A 17,435-nucleotide genomic window follows, 5' to 3' on the forward strand; every position below is an offset into this window, starting at 1 on the left:
TGCATGTGTGTGTGTTTGTGGGGAGAGGGGGTTTACGGGTGTTTTTCCTACTCAACTCCTAAATGTTTCTGGAGCAGAAAGGCATGTCAAGAACAGAAAAGGGTGGCTAGAGTACTGAGCCAGAAGAAATGTTGCTCCAGGGTCTGTAGCAATGTCCTCTATACCACCCATGACAACTGTTCCACACACCTCCACCCCTGGGTAAAAGTCTAGTGTAAAGGCTGGCGCTTGTAAAGGAAAGATTTTGCAACAACCTCAGCTTTATTTTATCTTTTTCATTTGATACAGCAACAGGAGTAAAAACTGGATCCTATTCAGCTGAAGACAGAAGAGAAGTGTCCTACGCACAACTTTGTGTTGGGGCCAAGTTATTGGTCTGCCTGGCTGGAATTCTTCTCTTCACTTGGGCTTCCTGACTTTCCAGATTCTACCAGATGAGTGTAAAAAGGACCCACCAGCCAACTGAGGGGCGTGTTGGTACTTAGGTAATCCATCACTTCATCTATGGCATCCTTCATTTTTTGCAGCTGCCCTTTGGTCAGAGTGAGGTGTCTAGCAGACACTTCCTTAAAGGAAGAGGCAGGGTGGAAAATTGCACCCACATCACCTGCCATAGCCCCTACGTGGCTGGCCTGATCTTGCACATTCTGAGGTAAACCTTGAATGGAGGCTATCAGCATGCGGCAGTTGATCTGAAGCTGCTGCGTCAGATCACGGGCTACGGCTACAGCACGAGATTCAATATGCTGGAAACAAAAAAAAAGGGAGGAAAAATTAAATAATTAAGCAAAATTGTTTTACTTAAAATGGTCTTATTGAAATATGTGGGTTAAGGATAGGAATTGGGACAGACAACAGGGCTTTTGCAACAAATATGAAAGAAAAAAAATCTAGACACGTTCCCTCTGGAAACATTATCTAACCTCAGCTTCATTGACATTGCCATCTCCTGGTTCTCCTCCTCTCTTTCTGATCGCTCATTCTCAGGCTCTTTCATGGGTTCCTCTTCTGTCTCCCACCCCCTAGCTGTGAGTATCCCTCAAGGTTTAGTTCTAGATTCCCTTCTATTCTCCACCTACACCCACTCCCTTGGAAAATTCATTTGCTCACATGGCTTCAACTACCACCTCTATGCGGACGATTCCCAAATGTACATCTCCAGCCTTGATCTCTCTCTCTCTCTCTCCAGTCTCACATCTCCTCCTGCCTTCAAGACATCTCTACTTGGATTTCCTGCCATCACCTAAAAATTAACGTCACAAACAGAACTCCTTATCTTCCCATCCAAACCCTGTCCTCCACTCAAATTTCCCATCACTGTAGACCGCACCACCATCCTTCCTGTCTCACAAGCCCATAACCTTGGTGTTATCCTTGATTCCTCTCATTCAACCCACATATTCATTCTGTCACTATATCCTGTGTTCAACCTCCACAACATTGCCAAAATCTGTCCTTTCCTCTCCGCCCAAACTATCACGTTAATCCAAGCACTTATCCTATCCTGCCTTAATTGCTGTATCAGCCTCCTTGCTGACCCCCATCTTCCCACCCCAGTCCATGCTTCACTCTGTTGCCTGGATCATTTTTCTACAAAAATGTTCATTCCATGTTTCCCCAAGCCTCAAAAACCTCCAGTGATTGCCCATCCACCTGTGCATCAAACAGAAACTCCTTACCATTGCCTTTAAAGCACTCTATCACCTCGCCCCTTCCTACCTCAACACACTACTCTCCTACTACAACCCAGCCCAGATGCTTCGGTCCAGTAATGCCAACCTTCTCACTGTATCTTGATCTCAACTCTCTCGCTGCCGACCTCTCGTCTACATCCTGCCTCTGGCCTCGAAAGCCCTCCCTCTTCATATCCAACAGACACTTACTCTCCCTGCCTTCAAAGCCTTACTGAAGGTACATCTCCAAGAGGCCTTCCCTGACTAAGCCCTCTTTTCCTTTTCTTCCACTACTTTCTGCGTCACCCTGACTTGCTCTCTTTGTTCATCCCCCCTCCCAGCCCCACAGCGCTTAGGTACATATCCATAATTTTTAGACTGTGAGCCCACTGTTGGGTAGGGACTGTCTCTATATGTTGCCAACTTGTACTTCCCAAGTGCTTAGTACAGTGCTCTGCACACAGTAAGCGCTCAATAAATACGATTGATGATGATGATGATGATAATTTATTTATTTATATGAACGTCTGTCTCCCCCTCTAAAGCATAAGCTCGTTTTGGGCAGGGAATGTGTCTGTTATATTGTTCTCTCCCAAGCTCTTAGTACAGTGCAGTGCTCTGCAAACATTAAGTGTTCAATAAAAAGGATTGATTGATTGCCTCAAATAGTATTAACTGAAGTAGCTAGCACCATCCAACACATTAGATTCCAGTATTTGAGTTCAGACGATCACTCTTCTTTATCAAGTACCTCCTGGTTTGGTTTTGAATAAGTAACCACCCTCAAAAAAAATTGATAAAGTCTTCTTAGAGCTCTAGAATTAATGGGCTATTACATAAGCATGATTTGCTTTTCCTTGACTGTTGGTTTGGAAGAGACCCTTTTAGGAAACAATATAGGAACTGAGTTTATTTAATAATACATTTAGCTTACGAAGAGGTTAGGCAAGAGAGTCTAGAAGTATATCAAAGGATATTTTAAGAGACAAGGAATATCTTTTCTATTTCTACTGAGAACAGGACCCTAAGATTGAGTTCCAGAAGTCACTTTACACCCAAAAGAAAAAAACAAAAAATTGAAATTCGCTTTTATGGTACTTGTCAAATGCTTACTATGTGCCAGGCAGGGTTCTAGGCGCTGGGGCAGATACAAAGTAATCAGTTTGAACACAGTCCATGTCCCACATGGGGCTCACAGTAGTAATCCCCATTTTAAATATGGGGTAACTGAGGCCTAGAGAAGTTAAGTGGACCTGCCTAAGGTCACACAACAGAGAAATGGAAGAGTCAGGATTAGAACCCAGGCCCTTCTGACTCTCTGGCCCAAGTTCTAGCCACTAGACCACACTTTCCTTCCCAGCAAAGCCAAGAAGCACCAAAATCTAAATGGCAAGTTAACAGCAGACAAGAGAAAAAAACCCAGGTAGTTGATATATTTACTTTTTTTCATGAAAGACTGGCTCTGATCCCCACAATTATGGACTTTAAAGAGAGAAGACCGAGGATAAAGCACAGGCACCTGAATTTCTCATTTTACGACAAACCTAGTTTGAAGATGGTGGAAAACGCCAAGATATAAGTTGAGAACTTCAAGAAGAATCTTGATAATTACAGACAGTTAAGCAAGTTGTAGTGCTTAATGAGATTTAGAGAAGCATGTTTTAAAACAGTGAGAGGCATTTTCCTCTCAAGTGTCAGAATAATTTACTCTTGCTGTGCTTGAAGTCATCAACAGAATCATCCTGGCGCTATGTCTGCTCAATACAGCCAGTTGGTACTGACCTCGGCACAGGGTAATTCATCGCTGTCACTTTGGCCGATGCATTTCTTCCAGTCCATCCAGGAATTATACAACTTATCCTGAGTTTTTTCGCTGGTGTTGTCCTTATTCTCCCTTGAGAATTCAATCTAAAATGGAGAGGAATTCAAGTGAAACAAACATGAAAACACTTGGCAGCTTCACAGCATTAAGGTAAACCAACAGAGTGCTGATGGGCTCATGCTTAGAGAAACTAAGCTGGGACCAACTAACTGAACATCCAAAGTGAAAGCATGTTTTCAACCGAGAATCCATACTTGAATGGGCCTCTAGAGTTCACTGTAATATTGGCAGTGTGCTAGAAATGCTGGGGAATGGTAAATTCAACTTATCCAGAATGTTAATGCTATGCACCCTGGGGGTTCTCATTTTTGATGTTGAAGCCTGGTTTCATGTTCCAAAATAAATAAAAATAGAACTCTCTAGGTAGTCCTTTTGATTATCCCAAAACTTCTATGACTTCCTTTCATACCAAGGGTTAACAGAGGGTGGAGCTGGCCAATTCTGACCCTGAGGTGAGGATGCTGGCTTTATACTTCTCTCCTCCCCTGCCCTTCCCCCCCTCCACACACACACATACATGGCTTCTTAAGAGATGGAAGAGGCAGGGGTTCCCTCTGGGCTCAGAGCCCGCTGCTAGGACTCAGGAGATTGGGGACCTGGTGGTGGCTCTAAATCCCCTGCTTTTTGGCCATCTGAATCTTGCAAGGCAGTCTGAGTGCCTCAGTAGTAGCAGGAGAGATGGGGAAAGGAAGAGGCTCAGGTACAGTGCTCCCTGAATTCCCAGCAGCCTGGGGATCCACACAAACCCAGGAACCAGAAAAAGGGCCCTGAGGCTGCTGCCACGGGCTTCTCCTCAGTTGTGTAGGCCAAAGGGAAGAATCTGGGGTCAGGCAGAAATGGAAAAAGGGTTGCTCCAGACTCCACTCTGCAGGCCTTCTCTACTACGAGTGGAACAACTGGTCCACCTTCCTCATCCCCGAGGTCACTGGCCTCAGGAAATGGAGTTACTTGAACTGATGAGACTGTCAAATGGACAGTTTTTTTCCTGTAACATTTACGAGCTAGACAGTTCAATCATTTACAGTTCAATCAATCAATCATTCTGTAACATTTTGGAGCTAGACAGTTGAATGCCTGCGTGCAGAGCACCGGCTGAAGTGCGGTTATAAGAATACAATGGAAGGGATACAATCCCTGCCCACCGTGACCTTACAATCTAAGAGGGAAGACAGAGGAAGAAGTGCTTAAATACAATACATAAATCAATTCATACAAGGATACCACAGGTGGTTGTAAGGGCAATAACGCAAAGACAGTTGTTGGAAGGATGTAACCTAGGGCTCTGAAGATGGGAAGAGCAGAGGTCTGGTGGATTTCAAGGGGGAAGAATGTGGCCCAGAGGCCAGAGGGAGTGATCTCCACAGAGTGCTCAATAAATACCACTGATTTATAGAATGAGACACAATGCGAAGATGGGATAGGAATAAATGGATACTGTGAAATGTGGTGTAGAAGTAAGGGACAAAGGACAAGCTGACTGAGAGCCAAATGTACCAATTGACCATTTACTTGAAAAGATACTCTCTACACCTTGTAGTTCCTAGTATCCTCCAACTTCAGTGGCAATTGGAGGAAACTGCGGTGGGGGGGGTGGGGGGGGGGTGCCAGGAAGAACTGAACACCTGGTGCTGGAGAAAGTAGTTTGCATAATCAAAATCTACTTTTCTCTCCATCTTCCCCAACCCCCACCTTCTCACTACGCAATAGAGGAATCAGCCATTCATTCAGATGACTGCCAATATTCCAACACCCTCAGGCCTGGAGTGTAGCATCCATGTCATCTTCTACTCTTATTAAATGAAAACTACTCATGAAGACCAATGCTCCACAAATACTGCCTAAGGAATTTTAAGCATAAGATGTGACTGCATTGTTTTGGCCTGTTGATAGTTTCAGATTTGGACTTCTATGTATCACCTTTCCCAGTTTTACATTATTCCTATTCAAGGATCTCACAGTCAGCTTCCTTCCAGGGCCTAGTACAATTTTGGCCTATCAAGGGAGCTTGAACCATTCTGATGGTTCGCCTCAGTATCCAGTCAGTTGACATAAGGAATTTTCTAGTGATTAGCACTGCCTTGAAGCATAACAGTTCAGTTTCCCACTCCTTAATTACTGTTTCAGCACTTACATTTATGACCATGGTCCCTATTTTTATTAAGATTCTTCAGTCTAAGATAACTTACCCAAATATTGTTAGCTAAAAGACTTACCAAGCTGACAGTGGAATGAAGCTTAGAAATAATTTCTTGACTTTTGCATTTAACGTTTTCAACCCTACCCAAGGCCTGGTAGTAAGATCGGGCACGCATCTTGGAAGACAAAGAGCCAAGTCTAACATAATAACTTGGTTTTTGCCCTTGAGCATCAGATCCTTCAACTAACTTGGCTTTTTCTGAAGTTGAGGAAAAAGAAAAAAGAAAGGTTAAAACAGTCACTTAGAAAAAATTTTCTTGCTTTTGGACCACATGCTCTTCACCTTTTATGAAGTACCTCATCCAAAAAGGAGTAGTAAAAGAACAGGTCAGATGGAACGAACACTTCTGCCCTACTGTTGGTCCAGTGAAAGAGCACAGCTCTGGGAATGAGGAGAGCTGGGTTTCCTAGTGCTGGCTCTCCAAGTAGGGGGAAATGCTATCAGTGGTGGTTTTTGAATGATGAACCTTTCAGGACACCCTACATGGTGGATAGACAAAGCAGGAATTCAGGAAAAAAACAACTGGGGGAAGTGGAGATTTTAGAGGATTCCCAAAGCATTTGCCTGCTGGGTTACAGCACAATAACACAGCACTGGTATTACGCCAGTCTCTTTGGCTGTTAAGCAGCATGGCCTAGTGGAAAGAACGTGGATGGCAGAGGACCTGACTCTGGGCCTCAGTTACCTCATCTGTCAAATAAGGATTAAATTCTACTCCCTCCTATTTAAGACTGTGAGCCCTATGTGGGACAGAGTGTTTTCAACCTGGTTATCTATACCAGTGACTGACACCCAGTAAGCGCTTAACAAATACAATAGTAAATAACAATTAATGGGTGTTGCAAGTTTTTTTTAAATCTCTGCATGCCCTTCAATGTACTGAACCCCCGCCCATTTATTAGTTCCTTGTACTCCATGGTCCCAACTGGAACATGACCAAATGGCACTGTTCAAGCCAAAGGCACTATAGTCAATTTCTCCTTGAATTCTCGGGACTTCAACGCTACACTTTTGGCAAGAGACTCCTGCTGTGTGGGCTTGGGCAAGTCACTTCACTTCCCTGTGCCTCAGTTACCTCATCTGTAAAATGGGGGTTGAGACCATGAGCCCCAGGTGTGACAGGTACTGTGTCCAACTCACTCATTCAATCGTATTTATTGAGCGCTTACTGTGTGCAGAGCACTGTACTAAGCACTTCAGTTTGTTTGTAGTCACCCCAGTGCTTAGTACAGTGCCTGGCACACAGTAAGCGCTTAACAGATACCATCATCATCATTATTATTATGACTACTCCAGTTTCAAGGCCTCTCAAGTAAAAACCTTAGTATCCACAGTCTGAATTATCATCAGTGGCATTTGAGCACTTACTGTGCACAGCACACTGTACTGAGCTCATTTGTTTAATTAAGAAAAAAAAATATTTTAAATGGCAGGACTAAGTTTACCCAATTCATCTTCTGTAATTGGGAGATCCTGATATACAAGAAACTCCAATTTGCCTTTGGAGCTTTCCCCTTGATCGCTCATGGTCTGTACCACTTTGCTTCCCAAAACAGTGTTAATGCTTTCTTTCACTCCTTGACTCTTCGTCTCAGTGACAGAATCCTTGGTCCCAGTCACTGTAGTAATTACAGCAGTTTTTGTGCCTACTTATTTCAGCCTTGGCACTCAAAACTACCTGTAAGAGGAAACAGAACAATTATTTGAATTATCCATAAAACAGATCGGATCAACAAAGAACAGTCAAATGGGAGAAAAACTTTGAAAAGAAAAAGAAATTCCACAAATCACTTAGGTAATATTTACTGCAGAATAGGAAACGCTTTGCCTCAGAAGAGCTATTTCTAGAGAAATGTTAACCAGAGCAGCTGAAGGACCCACATCTAATTTGGGGCTCTGAGACTGAAGACAGTATTTTTGCACATACTTTCTTCTTCTGTACTAGAGTCGTATATAAACGTATTCAGTTGTATATTGGGGAGGCCCACGTTGTTTTGAGGACATAGGTGAACACGGGGTGGGGCAAAAGGGGAGGTAGTGAAGGGATGGTCTTCTCCCCCTCCACTGCCACAGCTGCCAACACCAGTCAGTTGGCAGTAGCTATAATTCCAGTCCAAAATAGGTAGGCTTGACACAGGCAGGTAAGGTACTGCTTAGGACATTCTTGATGGCACCCATACCAGAAACTTGATCATGATGGATTCCCTTTACGGGGACCCAGAATTGCTCTGCATGATGCCTGAACTCTGCCTTTGGGACCAGTGTGCAGCAGGGAACAGAAGGGAAGAAGTGGAACAGAGCAGGCTGCAGTGGAACCCTGCTGCTAGGGGGTGGAGGACGAAAGGTGGGGTTGGGGGGGGAACCGCCGACCCTGCCCAAAGGGGCTCAAGTCAGAGGAAGTGACAGAATATGTGGAGTGGGCCTTCGGGAGGTCAGTTGAACTGGAAGTGATTGGTTTATCCTTTGGTCATTTTAAAACCAACAGGCGTGATCTCCCTAAAACCTCCCCTGCTCCTCTCCAATCTCTCCCTCCTACTCCGCCCTCTTTCACTCTCCTTATATTTCCCGCAGTACCTCAAGATGAGATCTCTCGCCTCCTCTCCAAATCTACCGCCTCAAGAAGAGTGCTACCGCTTTCACAATACAAACAAGATGAAAAAATGCAGGCATATAAAAGATTTCAGCCCCAACAGTTTACTACCAACGTCTTTAGATGGGCTGTATAAGTGGGATTAGAGTGAACTCGTGGCTGAAGACAGTTTGCACAGTCAGTTTGCTAAATATACCAGTTACTGACTTTAAGATTGGGAAGAAGTGATATTACATGTGAGCTATTTCTCAAATGTATCCTTGTTAACTTTAAAATTAATGGAAACTTTATTCATCTGTAAAAAAAAAGCGAGCTAAATAATTCACTTGGACAGACACTTGCATATCAGAGTAACATTACTTACCCATTTGTCTCTGGTAATTACAGGGCACAAATTCCTCCATTAAATCTTACGAAAATGCAAGCTATCCATTAACTCCCAAGCTTTCACTTACAAATATGGACGGAAAACAGCTTTTTGGTCAAACGTTTTTTGGGTTCACAAAAATAGGCTGATTTGTTCATTCAATCGTATTTACTGAGAAGCAGCGTGGCTCAGTGGAAAGAGCTCGGGCTTGGGAGTCAGAGGCCATGGGTTCTAATCCTGACTCCGCCACATGTCTGCTGTGTGACCTTGGGCAAGTCACCTAACTTCTCTGAGCCTCAGTTCCCTCATCTGTAAAATGGGGATTAAGACTGTGAACCCCACATGGGACAACCTGATTACCTTGTAATCCCCCAGCGCTTAGAACAGTGCTTTGCACATAGTAAGTACTTAACAAATGCCACCATTATTATTATTATTATTGAGTGCTTACTGTGTGCAGAGCACTGTACTAAGCGCTTGGGAGGTACAAATTGCCAACAACAGTTTGCACCATGGCACTTGACCTCATCCTAGAGTCGCCATTAGTAGGCAAATAAAGGTACGTTTCTAATGAGGAAAGTTCGATTAAAAACGAGAACTTGAGCATCACACTGTCACTGACAATGTATCCATCACACTGTCACTGACAATGTGGTAGTCCATCTATGTTTACCAAGAGTGTGATTAAGAGTTCAACCCTACAAACCCAGGAGTGAAGTACCTTTCGTTCCCCGGGTAGGCCGCGAACAAAGAGCCGCCAAGGATTTTCCTCCCAATTCCTTCCCCTCTCCGGCTGCGAACCGCTCTGAGGGGAGGGAAGGCTCCGACCACGTCGTTGACCCCGCGGTCCAAGATGGTGGCTCAGCGCCGCCCCCGCCCCCTCTCACCTGAGGCGCCCACCGAGGGTCCGAGTCGTTGCGTCTTCGTCTCCCGCCCCCTTCCCACGGGCAACCCCCCGACCCAACCCTGGGGTACAGCTCCCAGAACCGTGGCCGTCGAAGGCCACCCCCTTCACAGTTTGGGCCTTACCCCCGCCTCACCGGGGCTGCCCCCTGCTCTCTGCACCAAGGCGCCACCAGGATCCAAGATGGCGGACCGGCCACGAGGTCTGTGGAGCTCACCGACCATTGGAGGCGGGACTAAGAGCGATGAACGAGGACCGTTGGCGGACGACGAGGGCCAACTTCTGCTCAACTGTCAAGGAGAAGCCCTGGAACCCGACTGACAGCACAGGGACCAATGAGAATTCATGCCTGGGAGCATAGGGAGGGCCAATGGGAGCTGAGGGTGGCAGCCAGGGGCGGGATTATGCAAATGAAAGGATGCGTTAAAAACCTGCCCATCTAAGCAGCCCACACCTTGTACGTGGCCTGCCCAGGCCTAGCATGGCCCGGAAAATAAAGCCTGGGCCAGGGAGTCAGAACGTTGTGGGTTCTAAAGCCGGCTCTGCCACTTGTCTGCTGTGTGGCCTTGGACAAGTCACTGTGCTTCCCTAGGCCTCAGTTACCTCATCTGTAAAATGGAGTTTAAGACTGTGATCCCAAGGTCGGACTGTGTCCAACCCAATTTGCTTGCATTCCACACACACACACCAGCACTTACTACATAGTAAGCACTTAACAAATGCAACAATTATTCCTCAAGACTGTAAACTCATTGTGGGCGGGGAATGTCAATTTATTGTTGCATTGTACTCTCCCAAGCACTTAGTACAGTGTTCTACGCGCAGTAAACGCTCAATAAATACAATTGAATGAATGAGTGGGATTAAAGGTGCCTGACTTGGCGTGAGCTGGGGTCTGTGTGTTCTCGGCGCTATACCTCACTGGGAGTGGTAGCACCTTCTTCCACATATGTGTGGCTTAATCCAAAATTCTTCAAATATAGTTTTTCTCTGGTCATTTATGGTGGTGATTTGGTCCGCCGCCCTTCTCCCGCCCGGTTGAGGGAACAGTACAAGTGGAGTACAACTCTGCAACGGCCTAAATTCATTCCCTAGTAGAAAGTTAGGCCTGGCAGAAACTGAAGGACTACAGAGTTGGGTTGGTGTCCAACCTGATTATCTTGCATCTATCTCAGCGTTTACTATGGTGCCTAACACATACTAAGAGCTTAATAAATACCATATCAAAAGGAGCATATTAAATTTGGTGACCCCAAGAAATTCAGAGGCTCCCTGCATGGAAAACAGTTGGCAACCAAAGCCTACTTATAGAACAAGTTTCCTGGGACTGCTTGAGCCAAATGTGAAATGAAACAAATGATCTCATAAGTGAGGTTACCTTGGTTACTCCAATGTCACCACGTTTCTTACTGCCAACGTTTAGGTCAGAATGATGAGTGTCCCATTGTTCTAGAGTCAGAGGTCTCCTTTCAAATCATGCTAGAGACCCAGATAATACAGCCTTGAGCAAACCAATTGTATTTACTGAGTGCTCACTCTGAGCAGAACACTAGCTTAAGCACTTTAGAGAGTGCTATAGAGTTAGTAGACCCAATCCCTGACCTTCAGGAGCATACGTTCTAGTAGAGGAGACAGATATGAACCTAATCAAACAACTGTACTTACTGGACGTTTATTGTGTGCAAAGAACTGTACTAGTTCCTCTAAGCATTGCATTAGAGTTTGGGTGCACACAGTGAGTAGAAGCCAAAGGCAGTGAAAATAAACCCATTCTATTGCCATGGATAATTAAATGAACCTATAAGCAGCCAATCTCTGTGATCTCCACGGTAGTGAAGATTAGCCATTAACCTGACGGTGCTAATCCATGAACTTGCACTTGCTTTCCACAAGTGGTACAGAACTATACATCTTACAAGGTAAGATGATCAAAAAGATAACAGAAAAGCAAGCCACCTCTGGCCTGACAGGCAGAGTGTGGTTTCAAGCTGCAAACAAAGCCTGAAGGACTATCAAATTGGAGTAGTGGTCAACATTTAAGGCTGTGACACCTAGACCTAATGCCCTCGAGGAGCTTCACGTGGGCTGCCTACAAGCCCTCAAAGACATTAAATGTCAAGGCAGCATTTTAAATAAAGTCTTTAGACAGTTTCCAGTCTACCAGCCTAAAACTGATTCTGTCGAACTTCACTGGATCATACCCATGTAGAGAAATATTGATAACAGCTTATTCCAGGGTCTGCTTGTGCTAAGAAGGAGAGAAATCACAAGCAGGGGTGAACAAAATAAATGTTAGGGTGCATGGCACAACAGCTTCAACTTATGTAGCAGAGCTCGAGCCCTGAGAAACAGCAGCAGGTGCAATGACTGAGGACTGCTTGGCCAGGTTGGATGGAGTCAAAGAGGAAAGTTAAAAAAAGAAAACGAGAGGGTTGTAAAGTTAAAAAGGGGATATGGACAGAAGGGCTGAGGCCTGCTCCACCCAGCCCTGGTTTCAAGTCTGATTTCCAGGTACCCACAGTTCACTTCACCAGACCGGGCTGTTTCAGCTCCTTCTAGATTCTATGATTTGGGGTGCTATAATCAGGTGGCTTTTTTTGAGCCACAGCATCATCTGGCACATGAGGAAGTGAGGCAAACCCCACAAAAATGGGCAGATTCTATGACCAGTGACTATAGCTTTAAATAGTTATGCGCTGGGGTGGTTACAAGGTGATCAGGTTGTCCCAAGGCGGGGTCATGGTCTTCATCCCCATTTTACAGATGAGGTAACTGAGGCGCAGAGAAGTTAAGTGACTTGCTCAAAGTCACACAGCTGACAATTGGTGGAGCCGGGATTTGAACCCATGACCTCTGACTCCAAAGCCCGTGGTCTTTCCACTGAGCCACGCTGCTTCTCATTATCACTGAATGGCTTTTTCCTCCCCAGTGACAAACACTCACTTTTCATGTTAATGACTTAATACACCTTTTTGCCAAATCCAAGAGCTTCTACTCCATCCTAATCTTTCAAGACCTCTCTTCACTGGCAGCCTCTCCCGGTTCTCCACCTATCTCTCTGGTCACTCATTCTCAGCCTCATTCATTCATTCAATCGTATTTTTTGAGCACTTACTGTGTGCAGAGCACTGTACTAAGCACTTGGGAGAGTACAATTCGGCAACATATAGAGACGGTCCCTACCCAACAATGGGCTCACAGTCTAGAAGGTGGAGAATCACCTTGCCCCCTGCTACCTCACCTCACTACTCTCCCACTTCAACCCAGCCCGCACACTTCAATCAATCAATCAATTGTATTTATTGAGCGCTTACTCTGTGCAGTACTCTTAGTACTCTGTACTAAGCGCTTGGGAAGTGCAAGTTGGCACCATATAGAGACAGTCCCTACCCAACAGTGGGCTCACAGTCTAGAAGGGGGAGACAGAGAGGGTGAGGCGTTTCTGTCTGATGCGCAGATTGATTGGTAGCCACTGGAGATTTTTGAGGAGGGGAGGAACATGCCCAGAGCGTTTCTGGACAAAGACAATCCGGGCAGCAGCGTGAAGTATGGTTTGAAGTGGATTGAAGTGGGGAGAGACAGGAGGATGGGAGATCAGAGAGGAGGCTGATGCAGTTGTCCAGACGGGATAGGATGAGAGCTTGAACAAGCAGGGTAGTGGTTTGGATGGAGAGGAAAGGGCGGATCTTGGCAATGTTGCGCAGCTGAGACCGGCAGGTTTTGGTTACGGCTTGGATGTGAGGGGTGAATGAGAGAGCGTAGTCGAGGATGAAACCAAGGTTGCGGGCTTGTGAGACGGGAAGGATGGTAGTGCCGTCCACAGTGATGGGAAAGTCAGGGAGAGGGCAGGGTTTGGGAGGGAAGACAAGGAGTTCAGTCTTGGACATGTTGAGTTTTAGGTGGCAGGCAGACATCCAGATGGAGATGTCCTGAAGGCAGGAGGAGATGTGAGCCTGGAGGGAGGGGGAGAGAGCAGGGGCAGAGATGTAGATTTGGGTGTCATCAGCGTAGAGATGATAGTTGAAGCCGTGGGAGTGAATGAGGTCACTAAGGGAGAGAGTGTAGATCCAGAACAGAAGGGGACCAAGAACTGAACCTTGGGGAACCCCCACAGTAAGGGGATGGGAGGGGAAGGAGGAGCCTGCAAAAGAGGCAAACTTCACTCCTCTAATGCTAACTGATCTCGTCTATCTCGTTGCCAACCCCTCGCCCACAACCTCCCTCTGGCCTAGAACACCCTCCCTCCTCAAATCCAACAGAAAATCACTCTCCCCACCTTCAAAGCCTTATTGAAGGCACATCTCCTCCAGGAGGCCTTTCCAGAGAAGTGAAGTGACCTGCCTCAGGTCATGTAGCAGCGTGGAGAAGCAGCGTGGCTCAGTGGAAAAGAGCCCGGGCTTTGGAGGCAGAGGTCATGGGTTCAAATCCCGGCTCCACCACTTGTCAGCTGTGTGACTTCAGGCAAGTCACTTCACTTCTCTGTGCCTCAGTTCCCTCATCTGTAAAATGGGGATGAAGACTGTGAGCCCCATGTGGGACAACCTGATCACCTTGTAACCTCCCCAGTGCTTAGAACAGTGCTTTACACATAGCAAGCTCTTAATAAATGCCATTATTATTATTATTATGTAGCAGACAGGTGGCAGAGCCAGAATTAAAACCCAGGTCCTTCTTACTCTCAGGCCCATGCTCTCATTTGTGGGCTTCTTCCCTGCCTCCTTCCCCATAATTGTGGGAGTCCATCCTTTCTGGAGGAAAAAGATTTGAAACTTAATGTCCATTTTGAGAGGGGTGGTAGCTGTGGGTGGCAGGGAAGAGAGAGTGAAGAGTAGAGAGAAATCTAGGAGCATCGTTTATCCAGTTAGGTAGCTTCTAGCTCTCATAACTGCAGGAGCAAGGTTCCTATTTGGCTGAACAGTGATTCAAAATGCCTAAGATGAGCATTCAACTGGCACAGACTTTACTGCTTTATTATTGAAATACATGAATTAGCTCAAGCAGTGCCACAGATACAATATAAAAAAAAACCCATTAAGCACCTTGGCACAAGACAGCATGAATGCGATGTTCTGTTTCATGGCAAAGTTTTTTTATTCTTAATCCTGTCATTGAGTTTGTCTTGTTGGGTAGTACCAAAGCTTAAATTGTCAGTATAAATGATTAATAAGATTAATTGAGAAGCAGCATGGCTCAGTGGAAAGAGCAAGGGCTTTGGAGTCTGAGGTCATGGGTTCAAACCCCGGCTCTGCCAATTGTCAGCTGTGTGACTTTGGGCAAGTCACTTAACTTCTCTGTGCCTCAGTTAGCTCATCTGTGAAATGGGGACTAAGACTGTGAGCTCCCCGGGACAACCTGATCACCTTGTAACTCCCCAGTGCTTAGAATAGAGCTTTGCACATAGTAAGCGCTTAATAAATGCCATTAAAAAAAAACAAGGAGTAACCAGTTTAGTCCTCCTATCAGGAAGCCACAGCACGTGCGTGTGCCCGCACATCCACACACATTATATTTTTTATGTCTTGTTTTAGTTATGGCCAGAGGAATTGGCATGGGGCAGCAGCAGCCACCATTGGGAGTGGTGGAAATGGGAGTGACTACAGAGGTAAGAATGAGTGGCCACCATGGGCTACATCTCCATCCCTATGGGCAGCTGTGGACTTCTAGGGGCAGAAGTTAATTCCAGTTGTCCGTGGTCAGTACGTGATCTAAGGCGCCACAGGCCCCGGCTCAACCTTTGGGTTTCCTTTAGCGGGGAGGAGAGGAAGAGATGTCAGGAACCCCAGCCACAGTAAGCAAAGGTCAGAATCGCAGCCCATGTTGCCTGGATTCCACCTCTGGGGCCAGTGCACAGTAGGGAACAGAGGAAAGAAGTGGAACAGGGCAGGCTGCAATGGACCCATGCTGCTATGGGGTGGAGGAAGAAGAGGAAAAAAAAATAGAACCCTGCTGTGAAGGGGCTCAAGTCAGAGGGAATGACAAAATGTGTGGAGCTGTTCAGATGTTAAGTTGAGCTGGCAGCGATTGGTTTATCCTTTGCTCATTTTAAAAGTTTGGTTTTCTTTTTGTAAAATGTGTGTGATAAACTAGAAAGGAAGGTATTCTTCAGCTGAAATTTCAACAGATTTGATTAAACCTTTACTAATATAAAGGCAGTGAGGAGATGTGTCTTGGAAATTACAAAGTGCCCCCAATTCCATTAATCAATTTATGGCTGTCCCTTGCCATGGTAGAAAGGTAGAGAATTCTCACCTGCTAGGAGAGCAAGTTAACTGGATTAGGTGTGATTAGTACCAAAAAAGGCACTTACAATAATTACATTTGACAAGGGAAAACCAAAAAAATTGCTAAAATAGGGCTTTTCAAGGATTATCTTATCAAGGGTTAGACAGACAAGCCCACTGCAAAAACTACTCCCATTTGGTTAGCCAAAGGGAAAGTAAGATGAAACAACTGAAATCGTTAACTTTGTGTGGCATGAGGAAGTAAAAGCTGCATTTTTCATTCATCAGGAGAAAAACAAAACTGGATTACTTACCATATGCAGCACCTTTTTCTTACGTTATAGTACTCATTTATATTATTGGAGGCAATTAAGACAGTACCATGAAGCTAAATCCAACTTTATGGATATAGAGTCCCATATTTCTGCTCTAGCTTGGGTAAGACCATGGGTCTAGTAATCAGGAGAACTGAAAAAACAGTGTCTGTCTCCATGAGAAGCAAGATACAGTGGGTGCTGAGTGTTCACTGTATTCATGCTCCCAACTTCAAGTGCAGAGGGGATTGTATCACTTGGGCAGGGAACCCAACAGGCAGATTGCCCACCAATCAGATCCTCCTACTGGGGGAACAAGAGGGAGTAGGAGGAGCCGATCTAAATCAATGTTTTAGTAATAATATTAATAATTGTGGATTTTGTTAAGTGCTTACTATGTGCCAGGCACTGTACTAAGCACTGGGATAGATATAAGTAAATCAGGTTGGACACAATCCCTGTCCCATGTAGGGCTCACAGTCTTAATCCCCATTTTACAGATAACGAAACTGAGGCTCAGAGAAGTGAAGTGACTCACCCAAGGCCACACAGTAGACAAGTGTCAGAGCCAGAATTAGAACTCATGACCTTCTGACTCCCAGGCCTGTGCTCTTTCCACTGAGCCACGGGCTTAACAAATACCATTAAAAGAGGAGCATATCAAATTTGGTTACCCCAAGAAATTCAATAATCTGGGAACTCAGAGGCTTCCTGCATGGAAAACAGCTGGCAACCAAAGCCTACTTACAGAACAAATTTCCTGGGACTGCTTGGGCCAAATGGGCATACCTCTGTAGAGATGGAAAGCAAACTACCTCATAAGTGAGATTACTTTGTTTACTCCACTGTCAGCACAGTTCTTTCTGCCAACATATAGGTCAGAATGACGTGTCCCATTGTTCTAAACTCAGCTCAGGTCTCCTCTCAAATCATGCTAGAGACAGCATTGAGCAAATCAATTGTATCTACCGAGTCCTTATTCTGGGCAAAACACTAGATTAAGCACTTGCTAGATTGCAACAGAGTTAGTAGACCCATTCCAAGCCCTAAAGGAGCTTAGTGGAGCTTAGAACCTAGTGGAGGAGACCGACTTGAACATAATCAATCAGTCGTATTTACTGAATGCTTACTCTGTGCAGAGCACTATACTAAAGCACTTGGGAGAGTATAACATAACAGACCGTGACCAACCTGATTAACTTGTGTCGACCCCTGTGCTTAGTGCGGCGCCTGGCACATAGCGAACACTTAAAAAAAACATTAAAAAACAAACATACAAAAAGCAAA

The 17,435-nt window shown here is 45.3% G+C and overlaps 1 protein-coding gene across 2 annotated transcripts; it reads right to left on the reverse strand.

Annotated features, from left to right (window-relative positions):
• Positions 1-259: 259 nt before the first annotated feature.
• On the reverse strand, positions 260-9,628 carry LOC119948083 (perilipin-2-like). Of its 2 annotated transcripts, none has more exons than XM_038769950.1 (5): positions 9,597-9,628; positions 7,198-7,430; positions 5,769-5,950; positions 3,456-3,581; positions 260-746 (listed from the first exon to the last, which is right to left on the reverse strand). In XM_038769950.1, exons 2-5 carry the CDS (start codon positions 7,277-7,279, stop codon positions 369-371), a joined length of 768 nt encoding a protein of 255 aa, XP_038625878.1. In that variant the 5' UTR covers positions 7,280-7,430; positions 9,597-9,628; the 3' UTR covers positions 260-368. The 2 variants fall into 2 exon arrangements, with proteins under 2 accessions (XP_038625878.1, XP_038625879.1); XM_038769951.1 differs by lacking the exon at positions 9,597-9,628 and adding an exon at positions 9,431-9,477.
• Positions 9,629-17,435: the final 7,807 nt, after the last annotated feature.

Source organism: Tachyglossus aculeatus, chromosome X4 (genome assembly GCF_015852505.1).
Source record: "Tachyglossus aculeatus isolate mTacAcu1 chromosome X4, mTacAcu1.pri, whole genome shotgun sequence".
NCBI classification, from domain to species: domain Eukaryota; kingdom Metazoa; phylum Chordata; class Mammalia; order Monotremata; family Tachyglossidae; genus Tachyglossus; species Tachyglossus aculeatus.